Genomic DNA, 22,760 nt, shown 5'->3' on the forward strand with positions numbered 1-22,760 from the left:
GAGGACTTCGGGAAGCCTTCGGGAAGGCAAAGGGGAGCAGCATCACATGGCAAGAGTGAAAGCAAGAGAGAAAGTGGAGGGAGATCCCAGGCTCTTTTTAACAATTATTTCTCATGGACACGAAAAAAGGAAGAACTCACCACTCACTCATTACAGTGAGAATGACACCCAGCTAGCCATCCATGAGGGATTTGCTCCATGAGCCAACACCTTCCATTAGGCTCCACCTGCAACATTGGGGATCAAACTTCAACATGAGATTTGGAGGGGACACATATTCAAACTATATTACTGTCCAATTTCTACCAATATTCTGTTCAGGATTACTTAGGTATTCTCTAAGGTGATCAAAGCTTTCTCGACAGGTCTCTCCTTTTCTTTCTGGGCGCTCACCAGAATAGCCATAAAAATCCTTTCATGACAATGTAGGTTCTTTCCAGCATGCACATTCAGACTCTTTCAGCCTCTGTCCATTGCCCTGTTTCAAAGCTGCTTTTCATTTTTAGGTACTTTTCACTGCAGCACCCCACTTCTCAGTACCATTTTTTCATCTTATCATGTTTGGGGCTGCTATGCAAAAATACCAGAAACTGACTGATAAACAACAGAAATTTATTTCTCGTAGCTCTGAAGGCTAGGAAGTTCCAGGTCAAGGCACTGGCAGACTCTGTGTCTGGTGAAGTCCCTTCTTACTAGGACGTTTATTCACTGTGTCCTCACATTGTGGGAACAGCTAGCCAGCTCTCTGTGGTCTCTTTTATAAGGGCACTAATCCCTTTATGAGAGGTGAGTTAATGACCTAATCACCCCCGGCAAAGGCCCCACCTCCTAATACCATCACCTTAGGGGTTAGGATTTTGATATACAGATTTTTAGGGAGACACAAACATTTGATCTACAGCAGTTGTTGCTTTTCTCTACTGGCTGAATGAATACTCCATTGCTTGTTTTGCTCTTACCACTCACAATGCCCAGATTCCCTCTGGAGTATCAGCCCTAGGAGGGTATGACTAGTTCACTCTTGTATCCCTTGTGCCTAGCTCAGGCCTTGGCACACTGCAGGTGTTCATGGCATATTTTATGGAAGAATGAATCAGTTAAATCAAGAAAGGAGCTGGGGGTGCAGGGCCAGGCTGATGCACTTAATGGAAGCTGTGTTAGGTCAGCCAAGTTGCAAAGTAATGATTAGAATAAGAGTTAGGGCTGTTAATACCATTGAGAGAAATGAGTATATCCTATTTCCTTTTGTTTGCTGCATAGAACCTATCACATTCCTGGGTACACAGAAAATACTCTGAATGTGTCTATGAAACTCCCCAGGGAAACTGGAGGTAATGTGTCAATCTGCTGTGAAAGTGGCCCTGTTCTTGAGAAAGAGCAACATACCTAGACTCTGCACCCTGCCCAACCTGGTAGCCTGCTTATTTAGGGCCTCGTCTCTTTGCCTTCCTCTCTCTGTGCCAAGTGACTACACACATCTAAAGTCAACTCTCCTCTGCAGCTGCAGGCTTGGCCTTAGTGGTGAGAGGATGTCATCCATCTCATTGGCCCCAGGAGTCTCTCAGAGCTGCAGTTCTGTGTTCTTCAGAGTGCTGCAGAATGGCCTTGGTTCTGCCTTAAGGAAGTAAAAAAGGAGAGAGATGGGTATTGAGTGTCCACGCTGCTGACCGTCTCAATGAGGGCCTGCATGGCTCTTCACTGCTCCTGAGCCCTGAGGCTCTTCCATGCCTGGCCTAGGTGTATCCTTAAGGACTGCCTCAGCCATGAGGCTCGTAGGCTCCAGAATCTCTTCTCTCTGAGGTCTGATTCCTCTCCCCTCGGTCCACAGGATTCACCCATGTTGCCCTTCAGAATAGGAGGCAACAAGGCTGCCTGAGGCCTATGTTGCCCACACAGCCAGAAATAAGCCTGGGGAAGCAGCAGGCGGCATCCTCATGGGTTCACTTTCTGTCCTGGGGAGAATCAGAGAAGAGGGGCTGGGTGGTGAGCTGCTCAACCCTGAGAGGGGCTCAGACTCATAGCTGCTGCTTTCTGCCATGTGGGAGCCCAGGATACACCTACAAACTAATTGAAATATGCTGCAAACTAATTGAAATATGTGATTTCCCTCCAGTCTACCTGGTCTCCAACTTGAGCAGTTTCTCCTTGCACCATTTTCTTCATCTTGTGTTATGCGGGAAAGTTGGCTTGTTGCTCTTTATGGTTCTGTGATTACCTACAGATCTTTGGTGGTATTTCCAAATCCTTTGCATCAGAGCGGTTCTCAGAGCAATGCCTGGTGGAAATAGGCAGAGCGGAGGCTTGGGGTCATGAAGTCGTGCTCCTTCAGGGTGCTGACATTGGGGATGCAAATTGGTGTAACACTTCTGGTGGGTATCTTGACCTCCTTGATTCTTTGATTCCACTTTGGTGGATCTATCTCATGGAAGTAAATAGACATTCACGCACAGGTTTATATATAGGGATGTTCAGTGTGATTCAGGATGTTCAGTGATGACAAGGTGAAATAAATGGAAACATCCCCTTCCTCTAGATGATTTCTGCTTGAACTCTGGCAGTATTGGGAGCCTCCCTACCAACTTTCTGAGGCAGCTTTCCTGTGTGGACTGTTCTTATGTGATGTTTGAGTTATCTTCCTTAGGTCAAGTCAAAAGGCTTTTTCTTGATAACTTCAACACAGTCCAGGTAGAATCGGTTCTATCTGGTTCTGCTGTGGAATAGCATTGGGACACATTGGCTTACCACTCCCTGTGCTGACACAGTTTTGAGCATCTTGTCTCTACATGAGGGGCAGTTGAGTACCCGGCTGTATTGTCCAAAGTTTAAGTATGACATAGCTGTCATACATAAACAGCTATGTATGAGTGGCTGGGAATACAGGGCAAATGTGTGTGGAGGTGGAGGCTATCTGAGACCTTCTCAGAGAGGGCTACTACTTGAGTTCACCCTTGGGAAGGGATGGGGCATACTGGCAGAAGACAAGTGTTGGTGAAAACACAAGGCCTGGGGAGCTAGCCGGAGTTCTTGACTACCAATCCAGAGAATGTCCTACCAGCAAGGGCCACATAGGAGAGAAGGAGCTTCTCTGGGGCTCTGTCTACTCTCCTCCGACACTGACTGTGAAAAAACTTCTGAAGCAGGGGATAAGTAATGATGTGGATCTGGCTGTACCAGCCTCCTGTAGCACTTTTGTGGATGACCCACCACTAATGTCTTATGGGGAATGGTGTTCAGCCTAAGCTCCTCAAATGCCATGTCTTGATCAGGATCTAGCCTGTCTCTGCGTCTGTCTTGGCATCATGTCCCTGAAGACACTTCTGCTTCATTTTACTGACTTAATCCTTCTTAAGGGAGATCACACCCAGCCCTCCCAGAACAGGGGGCTTTGCTGCTGGTGACCAGAAAACAATTACAGGTGTTTTCTCTCCTATGGGCACATCCCATGATAATTAACTGCCCTCAAGGAGTGTAAGCAAGTGTTTTCCAAGATTAGAACAGTGAAGCTGACAGTGGAATTACATATGCTTGCGCCAGCCTTTGTATACACACCTGAGCCTACAATTAGCTGGAATCTGTGCTTCCCCAGCTGGTCTGGCTCCTCATGTGAAGAAGCAGGATTATGAATGCTCAGGAAGGAGATACCAAATGAAATTCTCAGCCCTGGGTTTGCTTGATGAGTATTTGCTTTTTTCCAATTAGTGTGTCCATTGCTAAAGATTTCCTCTAAGGTCTCAGGGATAGAGATGGACCTCTCTTTACTGTGCCAATGAAAAAAGAAAAGCAGCAAAACAATACATCAAACCCAAATGCCAAAGGTCAGTGGACAAAAGGAACAATTTCTTTTCTGACCCTTGCTAGTAAGAAATGGATTTTTAAAACAGAGTACATCACTGTTATCCTAAGGGAATAAAAAAAAGCTCAACTGTTCATTTACATTTCCCTAATAGCTTGCAATTAAACTGCTGCTTGGCACTTTTCCTTAGCAAAGCAGAATTTTAGTCAGAGCCTGAGAGTGCCTGTGTGTGTGTGTGTGTGTGTGTGTGTGTGTGTGTGTGCGTGTAAACTGCTTTTGTATGCAGGTCCCAGGGGCCTTGCTTGTTCAACAACTGAACTTTGAGATAAAACCCCACTGGTGTCTGCCTTACAGACACCCTTAGTGTTACTGGCTGTGCTCTGTCACTCTCTTAATGGCAAGTGCAGACTGCAGTCTCATCCCAGTTAGTGGATTCTACCTGGTCACATCACCCTGTTAGTCTTCATGATCTGGTGAGGAAACACGGAGGATATTGTGAGTTTAATGCTAGAAGTAGGTTTGACTAGTATCCTTGAACATCATATACACACACACACACACACACACACATACATAATACATTATATAATAACATAGTATTATATATTACATATAATTACATACTAATAATTATATATAATAACAATTATATATCATATATATTTGAAACCAAATATTTATACAATATAATAATAGGGATAATAAGGATATTAGTATTTCTATTTTATATATGTATGTAAAATGCATATATACACACACACACGTATATGATGTCCAGGAATACTAGTATCCCTATTTTATAAATATATATATGAAATCAAATATATAATATATAATTATATATAGTACATAATTAATGTCACTATATGTAATATAGAATAATGTTATATGTAATATATAATATATAATAATACATATTATATATTTAAATATATGATATAAAAATGTGGTTTCACTTATAGGGAAATGTTGATTCAAGTAAAGTTCCAAAATGTGTGAACCACCAGAGATGTGGATTGTGATCTGGCAAGTTCATTTTCTTCTTACTGTTTTCCCATTGGCCACATAATTTGCTCCTGGCATATTTAAATATAGCCTGGCTTGTGGGATTCCTGAAATTAATAACAAATGTCTTGCCATATAAATATTTTGTTGGAAAAGTTAGCAGTCTGTGATCTTTAATGTCTCAAAATAAGAATAAGAACAAAAATAGTTAAGGTAACACCTTTTCTGAGTAAATTTAGCTGTTCAGAGAAATTAAATATGATCATTATGCTTAATAATCATCCCATTTAATGTATGTTATGGGATGTACATTTAATGCAGTGCTAGCAGTATCTTTGAATTTGTTGCTCAATTTCTGGCACATTATAGGTAATTAATAAGTGTTTGTTGAAAAAGTAAAGACTTTGTAGTATCCTAACACATTTGGAATGTTTATACCTTCAGCTTTGATAGCTTTGCTTAAACAAGTCCTCAAAATATTAAGGTGGAAATTTAATTCAGATAGGATTGATCTCATCTCTTCATCTCCACTGAACTTTTGAGGACAGTCAGGAAGCTTTTATCTAGGTGAACTCCTTTCTTCAGCCTCCTTCCTGCACTTGGGACATCTTTCTTTGATTGTGACAACGTTGGTTTCTTTAAGCAGTGCTATAGAAATGTGAGACTGGCGGACAGGTGTGAGTCCAGCAGCATGTGTGTCTTCAGAAATTCTGAAAATGCATTTCCTTTTTAGATTTTGAACAATTTAGGTCAGCGATACACGGTCGTAAGAGAATTGAGCAACAGAAAGGCATATAGAGTAACAAAGCAGCAGTTCTGTTTCATCTCCTCAATCCTGCTTTACTTGAGGGTGTGTTACACATTTGGTGTGTGCCTCTTTACTCATTTTCAATTTATTTGCACCTACACATAAAGTGTTTTTGGAAATTCTCATTTGAGGCTGTTCAGTCCTCTCATTTATGAAGACTAGATTCTCCTCAGCTGCCTTGGCCATTATGCAGTCCAGGTGAGAGGTACATTATGGAGTCCCAAGTTGAAATGAACCACAGTCTAGAGTTCGACGTTTGGGTACACCAGAGAGGTGTTCATGCTTTTGGAATTGCATGCATACCAGACACATATCCTTCTGGTGGGCCTGATTCTGCCCTAAGACTTTTTAAATGTGCACTTTTCCTAGGAGTTTTGAAGGTGCTTGAGAAACTTGGCTTGGGGCTGGTTTGGGAAGCATGCCCTGGGATGATGGCTCTCTACTTCTTCTGGGGCCTGCTTGTCTCTCCTGATACGAGCATGTCTTGACCTGGATGTGTGGTGACCCTGACTCTCGTTATCTGGGCCAAGCAAGATGGGGTGAAGCACATAAATGTGCTGGCATTCCTGTGGTTGACCTCTCAGCTTGAATCAATGGTTGCCCTCCACCCTGATGCTGGGGATTCATCTTGTAAGTATGGGTCCTTCCCATCGCCCCAGGTCTGCTTTCCCATGAAATCTCCCCAACTCACCCCCTCCCTAACAGATTCTCATGCTCTTCATTGATTTTTCTCCTTCTTGGGAATGTTGGGAGGAGGAGATGGACAGATCACATAAAGTGCTTGAAACAATGCCTGGTACATTATAGGAGCTGGACACATGTTATGTGAACTATTATGGGTAATAGTAACAGCATTAGCAGTGGCGGCATAATAAGGCCGCAATAAATGTTTAGCTGCTGTTATTTTTATTATTACATATTTGTCCTTTTAAATTTCAAGCTTCTGTAAACAGCAAGTCTTTTGCACCATTGCGTCCCCAGTAGCACTTGGGATACCCTCAGGTGCACAGGAGTCACTCTCTTCAGTTCTCTTTGCCTTGTTAGGAAAATTGGACTCTTTGGACATGATCTCGTGTCTGGGATCTTCTTCATTTGGAACAGGAGGGAGACGTGAGCCCACATACCCCACGATGGAAAATATCTCTCGTGGGAATCTCTTTCATTTGTAAATGACACAGGCCATTATGCTCTTCCTGTGTAATTTTATGACTTAGCATAATGACTCAAATAACCCTAACAACAGAGGAATTACAGCATCATTTTACATGACAGATTATTTCAATGGTTAACATGTTTTTCATTTCAATTAACATTCATTATTTTGTCTCTGGTTCAAAATAGCCACTATGTTAACTATCTGCTTTAGAAGCAATTAGTTTTGATTTGGCAAACAAATTCAATATTATTTCTGAATAGGCACTTTGATAGTAACATGAAAGTAAAATGCATATAATCCTTCTGTGCCAGGAAGCACTCTTATTATTGGAGAGGGATCGTTCTCTGGTGGGTTCTTCATCCCTTTGAGCTGACAGGTCTCTGTCTTGGAGATGTGATAAGAGAACAAAGACAGGACAGAAAAGAAGGTCCAGTTACTAAGACTGGTTATGTAAGCCTCATTTTTTCCCATCTGTAAAATGGGGTTATTAATAGCATTTACCCTCAGAGTAGCTGCTATGCGTGAGGAATCAGGGAGATGCATTCAGAGCAATTAGACCGGCATGTAGTAGCCACATGAAGCAAGTGGAGTGCTGCTGCTGGTCTTCAGTATCTGGAATTGCTTTACTCCTTCAGCAGCTGTTCATATGCAGAGCAAAAACAGTTTTATCTAAAGTTATACAAACATGGTAGATGGCAGAGTGTACTGAGTAAAATGAATGGCCCTCCTTCAGTGACTGAAAGAAAAAGTCAGCAATTCTCATGTTTTTAGCAGCTACTTTCCCCATTATTAAAATATTTTTGACACAGATTGTTGAATTTCATTCAGCAGGATTATGTCAGGAATTTTACACCTGTACATGTATTTATTGCCAAATAAATTACTCTGTCTTGCCACCTGCTTGCTGTGGGGCCTGGCTGTGGTCCCATTATGCCATGGTCAAGTGAAAGGCTGGGTCACATTGATGTCATCAAGGACTCCCTTGGTGTCACCTGTGGGGGAGGTAGCAGGGTGTGGGTTGGTGAGGGTGGGGACATCTTAGTGGAGTCCAGTCTAAAGCAAGAGTGGGAAACACTGAGGTATGGAGTTGAAGGTTAAGGTTGATATTCCCAGGAACCAGGACAGGAGCACCTTGAAGAGAGGGTTTATGACGTGGGCAGTCCGTCTTGCTTGTAGCTGTTGCCATCTTAAAAGAGTGTGCTTATAGTCCTGTCAGCCACTCATGGAGAGTTGTTCTTATAAATAAGATGAATGTGAATAGATTTGTTTCAATAGTGTATTTTATAAAAATCCTCTGAGTGGGGTTCCAAAGAATTGTTTCATAGCAAAGTAAGTTTTCAATTTGACAATATCAATATGTTCTGGGCAGTACTGTTAACTTGTTAGAAGATCCAAGTGTTATGTTAATTGAGTACTACCCAATAATGCTGGATAACAGTTTCCAGTGTGTTATGTTACTGTTCCAGTAACAGTTTGAATTTTTGCTCTAGGCTGCATGTCTTTATAAATAATACTAAACTTAGTATTTCTTGCTTGTATAAAAAAACACATAAAATATTGTGAGAAATACAGAAAAACATGATTTCAGCATTCTGATTTATCATTCCTGAATCCTGAAGATTAATATCTGCTGACAATTTGGAACCACATCATCAGAGGCCCTCACGCAGCTTTGGAAACTGTCTGACTTCTAGACAGAAGAGTGTGGGAATCCTTAGTCCGCTGATGCACAGGGGAGCTCCCTCCACCCATTTCTCAGTTGTTTCTAGAGTTTTGTGTGGTTTTTTGCTGAATGTTTTTTTTTTTTTTTCATAGTCTGAATTAGGATTTCTGGAAACAAGAGCCTGTTGAATTCTTGTTGCTTAAAATAACACACCATTTTTGTCTGCCATAGCGCTAACATTTTCCAGAAATAAAAGGAGAACGTTTTAAAGGTCCAAAACAATATGTTCACTTATTGACTGAGTAGGATCATGTGCTAAGTGTTGCCCATATTTCTAAGTACCAGAAGCACCAACATGATTAAGGCCCAGTCACCTCCCTTAAGGAGTACATAGTATATTGAGGAAGAAAGACACAAAAAGAACTTTCACGTTGTAGTGAATGCCACAGTTGGGACTGAACAGGTTATAATGTTGGAAAAACAATGTCATGGTTAACTACTTAGGATGAAGTTTACAGGGTCAGCAAGACTTCACAGAAAGCAATGGATTTGAAGCTTGAACAAGGAATAGACATTGTTATGCAGATGAAAAATAATTGTCCAGTCGTATAGACTTGAATTTGCGTGACACGTGGAAGAGACACTTAAGTGTTAGATGTGGCTGGCTGGAGATAGAACTTAATAGGACTGCATGGTAGGGAAAACTGCTGTGAGCAGGAAGAGGGAGGTATCCAGCATGGGCTTCCCAGGCTTTTAGCCTGGGTGTGCCCCATGTCCTGTTGGAATAATAATAACCTCTTAACCTTTTGTCAAGTTAAATCAAGGTGCTTGCTTGGAAATTAGAAAGCCCAATCAGAAGTGGTCACAAGGCTTTGATGGAGTGGGAGTGCAGCCTACCTGCCTATGGAGGGGCCTAGGAGGCTTCCTGGGGAACTGATATTTTAGGCAAGCTGCGGAGAAAGGTGGATGAGGGGAGAAATGTGGGTCAAGGAAAACCCACATGATGGCACATGGGAAAGAACTGGCTCTGGGAAACAGCTGAGAGTGGCTGGAGCAAAAATTGGTGTTGGTCATGGTCAGTGTGCATGTGTGTGTTGGGGAGGGAAGCAGGCAGACAGGGAGCCTGTGAAGGTGGGCTGGGACAGTTTAATTCTCAAGCTTGGAGTGTAGACTATGCCCTAGGAGGCAGGGAGAAGATAGAGATTTTTTTTTCTTGTTTCTTTTTTCTTTTTGAGACAGAGTTTCGTTCTTGTTGCCCAGGCTGGAGTGCAGTGGTATGATCTTGGCTCACTGCAACCTCCGCCTGCCGGGTTCAAGTGATTCTCCTGTCTCAGCCTCCTGAGTAGCTGGGATTACAGGCGCCCACCACCACACCCAGCTAATTTTTTGTATTTTTAGTAGAGACAGGGTTTCACTGTGTTGGCCAGGCTGGTCTCGAACTGCTGACCTCAGGCGATCCACCCGCCTCAGCCTCCCAAAGTGCTAGGATTTTAGGCATGAGCCACTGTACCCGGCTGAAGATGGCGGTTTTAAGCATGAGAATCACATGATCAGATTTGTACCTAAGAATCATTCCTCTACTTCACAAACATAATGCTGGGAATTTGAGTATGCTTTTAAAAACAGATGGAGAATACACAGTTGAACAAAAAGGAATAAGAAATGCCAGTGATCTATTGATTATCTGTCTTCTTGCCATCGTGGAGGGCTTGAGGGTTGGAATTTTGTGTGTGGTACCATCAGCCTGCAGGAGATGTGGCTGCCCCTTGGTACCAGCTGGGCTGGGGTAGATTTAGGGTTCGCTGGCCAATGAGAAGGCTGACAGAACCTGCCGCTCAGACTAAATTGTTGTGTCACCCCAACTGACAAATAACTGTGACATTGGGCATAGCAATCTCATCAAGATACCTTCATTGGATTTCACTCTTCATTGACTCAAGAATGGAAATATCTCGAGTTAAAAATCTTAGTCCCTTGCCTTGACTGGGTTACTTATTTTTTATGATTTGCACTGAATTGTGGGGATTAAAATACACAATAGCCAGGGCAGTTCTACTTCCTCGGGCTCACATATACTTGTACATAACTTTACATACTTGGCCTCTGGAAAGAGACTTCAGAATCATGTGCCATCTCCACTAGAGTCCTACCTTGTGGAGGTAAACAACAGCTGAGTTTGCCCCCATCTAACAGGTATTCTTGTTTCATTAGAATTGAGAGCATTCAGAATGGCTTGGCCTTTGTGCCCAGAGCCCCCAAGGTGTCCTAGGAGAAGTCAAAGATGGTTTTACCTGGGCATAATTCATAACCACCTGATATCAAGTACGTCCCGCTTGCTCCTCTGCAGGTATAGAGCCAGGAACAATGTTTCAAAGGAGTATTATTTATAAAACTGAAGCATGGTAATGAAAGTACAGAAAGCCAAAACAGGGGATGAAAATAGTCCCAGATTGATGCAGGTTTCCTGAACAACTTCCATTCAACAAATATAGATGATGTAACTTCGCCCTATTTCTCTTCAGGAGAGAAAGTCACTTCCTCTCCTGTCTCTGGTTCCTCACCTAGAAAATAAAGTTGTTGAAGTAGAGCAGTCTTAAGGTGTTTTCTGGTTCTGACATTCTGTGATTTTGCGATTAACTGTTGAGATACCACTGCACATAGGGACCCCCTCCCCACCACCCCACAGGGATAGCATTCGGGATGCACCAGGCCCTCTGATAGGCACCAATCTGCCTCACCTCCTTGCCTCCCCTTAATGAATTTACTTTAATGGTGAAGTTCAGGTCCAGTGATAAAGATGATTTGTCATTAGCTGGTTCCATCTTTTCTTCAAAGCTATTGGTTCAGTGTTTAAGTCTTCCTCCCCTGACTTTGACTAAGCTCCCTCAGGCTTTTTTCCCTCTAGGGCATCATTGTACATGGTTATGTCTGCTGCAGCAAAGCTGCCCACTCTTTGGACTTTATAGCCCTTTTCTGGGAACTCATAACAAGAATTGCTTCAGCTGTAGACATGCACACTGGGGACTGACCCAGGGGCAGGGCTGCCAGATGCCAGAACTTATTCCTGCATTTGCTGATTCATTATCAGTGTCAGACAATCTGCTGTGTGAATGATGATGAATGTCTGGTGTTCTGCTGAAGGAATCATATACCCTAAGATTAACCCAGTGCTGACAGCCCACTCATTCACCACAAGGAGTCCCACCCACCATCCCTTTACCAGTAGCCTAGAACAAATCCTGAAAGAGTAACGTATGTTTGATGAAGGATAATAGGAAACCTCACGTCCATGTAATTTATAAATGGAAATAATAGACTTTAAAAAATCCCAGAGGGCAAAGCCAAGGTGAGCAGCAGCTGTGAAAACAGTGAGGTGTTTGGAGAGAAGACCCCAAATGACACACATATGGGTGCCCTCAAAGAATTTTCAAGCTGATAATCTAGGTTGGGCTGAGATGTGCTAAAGAAGAGAGACACATCCCTGGACACTCTCTACAGCTGCGTGGATGCCATCCCAAGCCTAGCTACTGATCAACTCTGTGACTTCAGGCAAGACTCTGGCTCTCATTGAGTTTCCATTTCCCCCACTAGTAAGACAAGCAAGTTGAACAAGCAAGGTGATTTCAAGGGACACTCATAAGACTTTCTTCTCTGGTTCTGTAGTTAGACAGGCTCAGCCCTGTGGCCTGCCCAGCCTAGGATCTCTGGGGGTCCCACGTGCTGTGCTGTGGGTACCTATTGATCCTCTCTGATATCACCTTCAAAGGTTGTTCCCCAAACAGACCTTTTTCCTCCTCCTGCCTCCCCCACATTGCTAGAGTACACTTGAATTAGAATAAGAACCAAATTAACAGTGCTCTTGGCTTTATGCATCTTTCTTTCTTGCTTACTTTCCTTCATTTGGAAGAGGGTAGATTACCCTAGATACCAAACCTGAATTCCTGAGGACTGGAGATTCATTCCACACCTGGAAGAAAATATTTCCTTCTTCCCCTTCCATGAATTTTTTTGAAAATAAAATACTATTTCAAGCCTGGGGACTGAGGATTAATCACATTTCTATGGTTTGGTAATTTCATCCTCCATACCCCTACCTGTGGGGGCAAGTAATAATGGTAGTAATGGCTACCAGTTTGACTGCTTCCTATTTTGCAGGCACTCTGCTGAGTACTTCAGGTACATCAGCTCATTTAATCTTCATAACATCCACTTGAAGTCAATTCTATTTTCCTTCATTTTACTAATGAGGAAACAGATTTGTACCATTAAATACCTTGCCAAGGTTGCACTGTGAGTGAATGACAGAGCTGAGATTTGAACTTGTACTTTCTGACTCCAGAGCCCAAGCACTAACCATCATGCAGGAAGGCCAGTGCCAAACATTTCAAAGGCACAGTAATTGCCTGATTGATGGGCCATCCAGAGACCGGTATCCTTCAACCAAAACTCGGCCCCAGGCCCTGGGAGTCGCTCCAAGTGGTTTGTTGGGAGAATAACTTTGGCTAAGTGAGGCAGGGTGGCAGTAACTGCAGGCCTTTATTTCAGTGGTTTATGATATAGTGATGGGGTTCCTTCCGTGGACATAAGCCATCCTAATAGCATCATTTATCACTATGACAAAGGTTAGAAAGGGGGGAAACTTGAGCTGGAATGAAAGAGTAGAATTCTGATTATTTTAACAGTTGAAAGTGACATCACCTCAGAGCCTCTATCAAATGGCAAATTGGAAGCTGGACTGAAATTACTTTAAAATATATCCAGAGATAGTTTTCTACAGCTGTGATAAAGTCTTTCAGTTGTGTTTGGAGGTGTGCTTTTGTCTAAAGCACTCATTGAGATGCCTGTGCGTCATCCACACCAAAGGCTGCCTGTGAGCCCCAGGAGAGTCTCAGACTTTGGGGTGCTGTTCTCTGGGCATCTGTGATATGCCACATATGGTATTGGGGCTGATTAAGCCATATTCCCTCACTGTTGTTTTTTCTGTGTGTTGTAAAAATCTTCCCATGTCAGTAGTCATGTTTTCAATGGCTCCATTGTTTTCCTCAGTCCATCTGGTTTGTTGAATCTATGCTTCTGGGACAAAATCCTCTGCTTCCTATCAATGAGTTGGAGCAAATGGAAGTGCTGGCTAAGGCCCTCAGGATCCCTTGGCCTGGTTGGGTAGTCCTTTTATTCTGGGAACCTAGAGGAAAGACCCATAGCGTCTGGAACTTCAACTAATTTATCCCCTTTTTTTCTCATCTTTAGGCAAAAGAAGGGGAACGTGGCCCACAAACACTGGGTTGGACCTTCGAATTTGGTCAAGTGCAAGCCCTGTCCTGTGGCACAGTCAGCCATGGTCTGCGGCTCGGATGGCCACTCCTACACATCCAAGGTTGGCTTTCTTGTCTTTTTTTGTCATCAAAAATACTTCATGTCAGCTTGTTCTAACATGTCTCTGTGCCAAAACTGGGGCTTGGGAAGTGTGGTGGGCTCCGGGCCTTGCCCTTCAGAAGCTGCTGCATAAACAGACTCAGAGATGTTCTCTGGGCATGGAGACAAGCAAAATAAAAATATTCTATCCTGTGTAACTGGGCTGGTTGAAGGGCAAGAAGAAAGGATGGTTCTGAGAGTGGCATGTGATCCTGAAGTTAATCTAGGCAAGCTTCCTGGAGAAGGTGGGATAGCCAGCTGTTCAAAAGAGGCAAGTCACATAGCTCGGCTGATGGGGAGCAAACCGGTAAGGGAGGCTCAGGATGCTGCCTTGTGCCGGTGCAGCGGAAGGAAGGGGTGTGATGTCAGTGTACACCTAATCCACACTTACTGCACATCTTGAATGCATCTGCCCTGCACAGACCCCAAATAAGGCACTGTTCTTTTCTAAGGGGGTGCCTCAGGGATTCACAGACTAATGGGGGTAGGGACAAGTGTGTGACAGGTCATTTTAACTCAAACCAACCAAAAGAAAATGATTTCATAGAAAAAGGGGCTGGGATAAAATATGTCTGTTTATATTTATTGGAGGGATGAGGAAAGGCTTTGTTTCTATTGGAAGGATGAGGAAAAGCCTCTTCTAGAGGGGCGTTTCACCTAAGCTCTAATAATAGGACTTACAGGCAGGGAGGCAGGGGTTATGGAAGTAGAGAAAGGAGGTGATTATTTGTTCTTGGAACTCTCTTTGGGCGAAGTATGGCCATTTGTGTTTGAGAATGGATACCGTTTTACCAGGATAATGAACTAAAGGGAAACCGTAGAATTGGTGGGAGTTTGTTTCTTCATTTTCATATCCGACAACCACCCTCTGAGGGTCTCAACACTGTGGTAGGCACAAAGGAGCCAGCATATGGGTGCGTGTGTCAGGGTTTTCTGTAAGACATGGTGGGTGGAAGTAGAGCTCTTGCCGTCCCCATCTCCTCCAGCCAGAGCTACACCATTTTCATCTGTCTTCCTGTTTTTCTGTGTAAGGTTTAACTTGCAGAGTAGAGTCTGTGACTAAAGAGAGTTGTTGTAGGGGACATCGTGGTGATGGTTCTTGGGCCTTTCTGCTGGGACCTCCTCGTCGCCATGCTCCCACTGCATAGACAATTGGCAACTTCTATTCCCTGTGATCCCCTCACCACCTTGACCCTCACGCCATGGAGATGTCACAGGCCCACAATGACCCTCACTTCTTGCTGTCCTCAGAGACTTATCAGGGTTATTTAGAGGCTGTGACCACTTTTCCCTACTGATTTTGTGATGCATGGGTCATATATCCTTAGGATTTTGTCCACTAATAGTTGAGTTTTATCCTCCCAGGGTGTTCACATTGTTCTAACAAAGGAGAAGAAAAGTGTGTTTCTTACAAACAGGAAAGTGGAAAAGTACATATGTCTGGCTTGTACTCAGACCCATGGAATCTGCTTGAGGATTCAATAGCGTATTCATTGTTTGATTGGTTCCTTGGTTCATTCAACAGACATTTGAGCCATTTCTAGTGCCAGGCACTGTACAAGGTGCTGGGGAAATTTATAATATAGTGGGAATAAAAGAGTTGGCTCTTCTTCATGGCCAGACTCAGGAATCCTTAACGCTCTAACTCCAGACCTGTGCTGTGAGTTAGAAATTCTTTGTCTAAGATTATAGCCTTTCTCAATAGCCATAGCCCATCTCAGCTCAATGAAACCCACACTTCCCTATCCCTTTACTCTTTTTAGCCACTAACAGATTCAACATTTTTGATAGTTTGTAGTAATAGGACTTGCTTTTCACACTCCAGCCGTGTCTGGAATGGTGAATTTAAAGGGGACACTGATAGGTCATTTCTACCCCCCATTGCCAAAGGCAGATCAGGCCATCACTGCCTTTCCCTTAGGGTGCAGATGCTAGGTGTGTAAACAGTCATCTGGAGATGCTGTTAAAATGCAGATTCTGAGATGACGGGGTCTGACATCTGCACTTCTAGCAGTTTCCCAGGTGATGGCCAAGCTGCTGGTCCACAGACCACACTTTTAGTAGCGAGGATGTCAGTGTTTATAGGACCCTTCTAATAGGTCTCCCTGCCTCCAGTCTGCCCTGCTACCCCAAAGTCCATTTCCATGTATCCGAAGAGGGGGAATTTTTGTAATAAAAGTCTCTGTGTCTCCTGTGCTGAAAACGCTTGGCGAGCTCTTCCTTGCTACTAGAACTGAGCTCAGGCTCTATTGTTACTAACGGGGCCCTCCAGAGCCTGCCCCCTTTTGCTCCAGGTCACGCATCACAGAAAGAATCTTTCATTGATTTGTTCAGCAGCTCTTATTGAATACTTGCAGTTGTTGTACACACTGTGCAAAATATGGGGTAGGGGCAGTAAGGGACTAAGACAGGCACCATTCCTGCTCACTTGGAGGTTACCATCTGGTAGGGGACACAGAAATAGGTAACCAAGCAAACAAATATGTAATTTCAAATTTTAGTAAGTGCTACAAAGCACAGTTCTGAGACAGAGGTTGGAGAGACTTGCTTTATAGGGGATGGTGATCCGGGAAGCTGTCTCTGAGGGGGTGTCCTTTAAACTGAGAGTGGAGGAGTAGAATGTTCCAGATAGAGAAAATAGCATGGGCCAGTGCAGTAAGGCAGTGTGAGGTGTTTGAAGAACCGTGAGGATGCCCCTGTGGAGAGACACGAGATGAGGAAGAGAGGGAGGATATCGAAGCCATCTAAGCAGGGACACTTAGCCAGCCTGGAAGGTGAGAAGATGATCTGGCAATTCCAGGCTTGAGGGATACTTGGTATTGTAATTGCCTTAAGAATGTGAGATCCCGGGGCAGAGACCATTTGTAGTGGCTGCTCAGGCATGGGGTGCGGTACATAGTGGCTGCTCAGAAAACATCATTACCAAGAGAGGAGCCAAAAAAGAGTCTAGCTGAGAAGGAATGGGGAGATTCCAGTACACATAACTCAACTTGGATTTGAGTCAATGGGGTGGAGAGAGCTTTGCAATAGAAAAAAACAAGCCATCCCTATCCTGGGCCAAACTGCTTAGCTGAAAACCCAACCTGGGGCTCTGGCAGAGACTTAGCAGCTCCTTGCAATGTTTCTCTCTTTGTGAAGATCTTGTTTGTGGTGTTCAAATTATTCCTTCCAGCTCTGGAGCAAACTGATCCTCAGCCTGAGACTGGAGATGAGCCATGAGATGTCTGAGTGCTCAGGACTGTTTGGGCAAGTGGCGTGTTGTACATCAAACCCCGGTACAAACCTGCTCACTGACCTCTGTCTCTCATTCACAGAAGGAGCTTAAAATGCCAGCTCCCTGTGAACCTTGAGCTGCAAAGAGCAGTGGTAACCTGTCAGACATGGCTGAAATGCTGTCAGTTGCCCAGAGAATAGCTCTGGAAATGTTCGCTGGTCAAAGCCTCCTGGTAGTTTGGGCAGGAAAGTTGACTTTTTGGATATGGGAAGGTTGCCTGCTTACAGGTACTTAATAACTTGCTTGAGAGTCAGGATTAGGATTGAGGAGACCCCTTTGCAATGACTCCTTATTCTTCATAAGAGGAGTGGCATGTACATACTGCTGGGCCTGGCCCTCAGACCTTCCCAAACAGCATCCTGATGTTCCTTTGGTGTCTTTAAATTCCTGAACCAGCCTGACCAACTTCTCAGTTTCCCAGACCTGCTGAACCCTTTTCCTGGGGTGGAAGAAGATGTCTAGAGCCCTCTTACCAAAGGTCGTAGTATTCTTCTCCTATATTCCATATAGGATATACCGAAGCCCCAAAAGACAAGGATAGTGGGAGTTTCACACCCATGGTCTCCTGCCTGGGTATCTGTGATCTATTCACTTCTATTGGATGTTAAAGGGAAAAGAGTGGTGGGAGAGGCACTGCAGCAGTGGGAAATGGCATGGGTGTTTGTTCTTGACATTAGTGTGCTGGTCTTCTGTCTTATGTGAACATCTAGAAGTTTGTGTTTTCTCTTTCTTAACATAGTGGGGCAAATATTACTGAATCCGAAGCTGTGCGTTGATTACTGAAGACTTCTGAAGCAGAGGACAATTCTAGACCCCTGTCTATGAGGCTTCCTTCCAAGAGGGCTATTTCAGTCTGGTTGGATTTACTACTGGAGTGTTTTAGACATTGCTCCTAAATACATGGCCACTTATTTACGGAGGTTCAAAAAGATGATTTAGTCTCCCAGACAAAGCTGTTGGAGACCACCAGTAGATGCAGATGCTCAATTAATAAAAGTGAATTAGTTAACTGTAAAGGAGCAAATGACTTCCCATCCCATGGGGTTAGAACCTTTTTTGGATCATTGGTGTCAGGAAACAAAGGACAGATGAAACCATGATGCATGTGTAGCTGGAGGTGATTCAATGTCATTAAGTCAAAAATCATAAAAATCAGTTTTGGCAAAAATATATTACTGCCCCTGTCCCATCATCACCAGGGAAACCCACACTCCATAATATATAATCAGCTTCTCCAGGGGAATTGTTTGCTCCTTCAGGACGGGTTCCACGGCTGTGGGAGCATCACCGGCGCAGCTGGAAGAAGAAACCTGAGCATCTTCCTATCCTTGATGCTAGTATCTGTCCTTGCGTTTTATCAAACGAGCTTTCCTTCTGCTTCTGGGCCCCCAGTAGTCAGAGGTTCCTAGAAGTGGGGGATGCATTGAGGAGTCTTTGTCTACAGCAGGCCTCTTCTGTTGCCCTGATACCAGGGACACCACTCAGAGCTGTGTGACTCCCCCAGGATCAAAGATAAAGTACACAGGAAGGCACAGAGTCTTGAGAGGAAGGGATATGAGATGTTACATGGCAATAAATGTTTATTCAGACATTATAAAGCATAATCCATAAAAGATGAGGTACAGAAGGGCACTACAGGGAATTGACAAATGGAAGGCCAAGAGTGCAGCTGGTTTGAGAGTGTGATATAGACTCTGACCCTTGCTTGGCTTCCAGGATCACCTTAGTAATTTCTTAACTACTCTTGATACTACATTTTTATGGCAAGGAAGACTGAAGTAAATTTCTGAATTTATTGAATTCAGAAATTCAATAAATATGTATTGAGTTATTTTCTCCTCTGTACCATACACTGTGTTAAATACTAGGGATATGGCAAAAGACAAAATAGACAAAGCCCCAGTTTTCACGGAACTTACAAGAAAGATAGACAAATTGAAAAGCAGTCTCCTTTCATTAGAGTAGGTGTTTAGATAAGGGACATTTGGGAAGCTGCAGGAACACAGAGCAAGGCCACCTCAACCAGTTTGGAGGTAGAAGGAGTCTTCTTTGGGGAAGCGATAGTTCAGGTGAGATCTTAAGACTGGAAAGAGTCAACTAGAGTAAGAGCTGGGGGCACAGGAGCTCATTTTGCAGGGGCCACATGAAGGGGTTTGGACTTTACCTGAAGAGTATTGGGGAACCTACCAAAGGCTTATATTTTTGAGTATGCTTACAGTGGCTGCAGGGTGGGCACGGTTGGGGCAGGATTGGAGGCAGGGTGACTATGAGAAACATCCTGGAATAATCTAGGCCTGGTGTGAGGGAGGCCTGGATTTGCAGAGAAGGTACAGGGATGGATAGAAAACCATCTAAAAAGGTATTTAGGAAGCTATAGCTCGTCTTAGCAACTATTTGAATTTCAGATATAGAGTCATTACAGCTCTGAGCCCAGGAGGACTTTACCATCTTCATCTTAGCAGGACTTGCAAGTCCTCTTGCCTTCAGCTTTGTGGTTTTGTCCTGGACCATCTGGGAACCCAGAACTTCTGGAAACCTTTTCTTTCTTTTCTGTTATCAGCATAGAAAGAGTAAAGCTTGCTGGGGGCTTGATTGCCAGCTTTTAATTCTGTCTGCTGGAAGAGAAGCACTGATGCTGCTGGCTGGACCCTGGGTAGCCCAGGCTTTGCCCAGGTGGGCAGTCTCAGGCTTTCTCTCTCTGGAGGAGAGAGCTGCTTTAGAAAATGGGAGGAGATCTGGTGAGGAACTGGGCTCCTGGGAGCTCAGAAAGGAGCAGAGGAGGAGGTTGCTACTGCTCCAGGTCCTGGCCGTGGTTGGGGTGGGGAGGGGTTCTAATTGTCAGACCTCCTTTGATAGGACTATATGGACTTCTCTCATCTGGACCCACCTGACTGAAGCTCAGATGTCAGGGCTGACTGCTCACTTCCCTTGTCTTTGAGGAGAGGGCTCACCATGCACCACCACTGTGAATCTTGAGAGCCAGCACCGTTCTCTGGCATCAGCTTGGCCGTTGGTAACTGGCGACCAAGCAAGCAAACACCCGTCTGCTGTCACTCCCCTCTCCCTGACATTCTTTTTCTTAATTGCTGTTAAACAATTAGCAAATGGCTCATTTATGTCTCGACACAGAGGAGATGCAGAGTGAAGAACTGCTGTGGAGGAAAATATTTCTCTTCCCTCTGCCTGCGCACGTGAGGGAGTGGAGAGGGCACTTCTTTACAGGGTCGGCATTTCTTGCAGCATATTGTCGCTGCAGATTATATTATTTTCTTCAGAGGCATCTTAATAGTTTCCAACAATTGCTACCTTGTAAAGGTCATGTTTGAAGTTCTTGGCAAGTGGAGTCTGTATTGGCCCACACTTCCTAACAACAGGCTGTTCTCAGGGTTGGAGCAAATCAGGGGTGTGGATGTGTAAGACTTCCCAAGATGGCTTTAAGCTCAGCATGACTTCTTTGTTTCCCACAGGCTTTTATGACCTTGTGACCATGTCAGGCATAGGAGGTTTTTATGTGTGGCTACTTTTCTTTTAAGCAGAGTTGAGACTGTTGGTGTTTTCAGGAGTGTTTTTTCTGCTCCCACCAGACCTGTGGGTTGAAAATTGGCTTTACTTGCAAATGGCTTATTGGTGATGGCCTTGCTTCTGAATAAGCAGAAAATAAGATTATTGGAAACTGAAGGCAGAAGATTGCACTTGCACATGTTGTGCATCGACAGGCTGGAACACAGTGGCAATAGCAATGGCGTTAAGGATGAGAAAAGCAGCAGCTGCAATTAGGCAAGTCACTGGGTGTTCCCATCTGTGCAGCACTGAGGGGAGATGAGAAGTTAAAATTCTGATTTCATCTATGTCTACTCTTGGGTGGTAGTCGGGAAAAGAGACTTGTGCAGATAGACCACAGTGGACACCAACAGTCCAATAAGGCAGTGGTCCCCAACCTTTTTGGCACATGGACCAGTTTCGTAGAAGACATTTTTTTTCCCCTGGGCCGTGGCAGGGGATAGTTTGGGCATGATTCAAACACATTACATTTATTGTGTACTTTATTTCTATTATTATTGCATTGTAATACACAATGTTTGTATAATTATTTTGTTGTAATGAAATTAATTATACAACTCACCATAATGTAACATCAGCAGAAGCCCTGAACTTGTTTACCTGCAACTAGATGGTCCCATCTAGGGGTGATGGGAGATAGTGACAGATTGCCAGGCATTAGATTTTTATAAAGAGCATGCAACCTAGTCCCTTGCATGTGCAGTTCACAGTAGGGTTCTCACTCCTATGAGAATCTAATGCTGCCACTGATGTGACAGGAGGCGGAGCTCAAGCAGTAATGCTCACTTGCCCACTGTTTATTTCCTGCTGTGGGCCGGTTCCTAGCAGACCACAGACCAGTCGCAGTCCGTGGCCTTGGGGACGGGGACCCTGCAATAAGGCATTTGGGTGGTAGATTTTATTATTTGATTTTGTTTGTATTAGTCCATTATCTCACTGCTATAAAGAAATACCTGAGACTGGGTAATTTATTTTTAAAAAAGAGGTTTAATTGCCTTACAGTTCTGTAGGCTGTACAGGCTTCTGCTTCTGGGGAGGCCTCAGGAAATTTATAATCAGGGTGGAAGGTGAAGTGGAAGCAGGCCCATCTTCATGGCAGGAGCAGGAGGAAGAGAGAGAGATGAGGAAGATGCCACACACTTTTGAACAACCAGATCTCCTGAGAACTCTTATCATGAAAACAGCACCAAAGTAGGGATCAACCCCCATGGTCCAATCACCTCCCACCAGCCCCACCTCCAACACTGGGGATTACAATTCAACATGAGATTTGGGTGGGGACACAGATCCAAACCATATCACTGTTGCTTAGAAAAAGCCAACAAATGGGGCCGGGCGTGGTGGCCCAAGCCTGCAATCCTAGCACTTTGGGAGGCCGAGACGGGTGGATCACGATGTCACAAGATCAAGACCATCCTGGCTAATACATGGTGAAACCCCATCTCTACTAAAAATTACAAAAAAACTAGCCAGGAGAGGTGGCGGATGCCTGTAGTCCCGGGAGGCTGAGGCAGGAGAATGGCGTGAACCCAGGAGGCGGAGCTTGCAGTGAGCTGAGATCCGGCCACTGCACTCCAGCCCTGGCAACAGAGCGAGACTCCATCTCAAAAAAAAAAAAAAAAAATCGAAAAAAAAAAAAAAAGAAAGAAAAGAAAAAGCCAACAAATGAAGTGGTATGTGTTTGGAGAAGTACTCAGTGGCATCTAACCAACTCCATGTGATTTTGCTTTATACATTCAACAATTTGAGGGTTGGGGACAAACACTCAGTGTCAGATGCCTCAATTTTGCCTTTTTCACTCAGTCCTTGCTCATTTTCAACCTTTTTTCCTTAGCCAAATATCATTTAATAAAAAGAACTAGTTTACATGATGTGAAAATCCTCAACTATTAGTTTAAATAGAGTTCATGCCCTAGTTTTGTTAGAATCATCCTCTTTGCTGATTCTCAGGGCTTTTGGAAGGAGCACGTTGGAAAAATATTTAAAATATTAACGGTGCATTAGGATACAGGTTGTAGCTGCCACAACAAAAACCCAAATGAAACAGAGGCTTATAATTGAATTACATTTTAGCTCTTGCTCCTGTAA

The 22,760-nt window shown here is 43.9% G+C and overlaps 1 protein-coding gene across 2 annotated transcripts in view; it reads left to right on the forward strand.

Moving 5' to 3' along the window:
* The window catches only part of SPOCK1 (SPARC (osteonectin), cwcv and kazal like domains proteoglycan 1), a 513,777-nt gene that overhangs the window by 367,538 nt on the left and 123,479 nt on the right, over nt 1-22,760 (forward strand). For both annotated transcript variants that reach the window (XM_023195680.1, XM_023195688.1), the window contains one exon: nt 13,673-13,799. In XM_023195680.1, coding sequence (XP_023051448.1) covers nt 13,673-13,799 — 127 coding nt within the window. The remainder of the gene's footprint in view (nt 1-13,672; nt 13,800-22,760) is intronic.

Source organism: Piliocolobus tephrosceles, chromosome 4 (assembly GCF_002776525.5).
Source record: "Piliocolobus tephrosceles isolate RC106 chromosome 4, ASM277652v3, whole genome shotgun sequence".
NCBI classification, from domain to species: Eukaryota; Metazoa; Chordata; class Mammalia; order Primates; family Cercopithecidae; genus Piliocolobus; species Piliocolobus tephrosceles.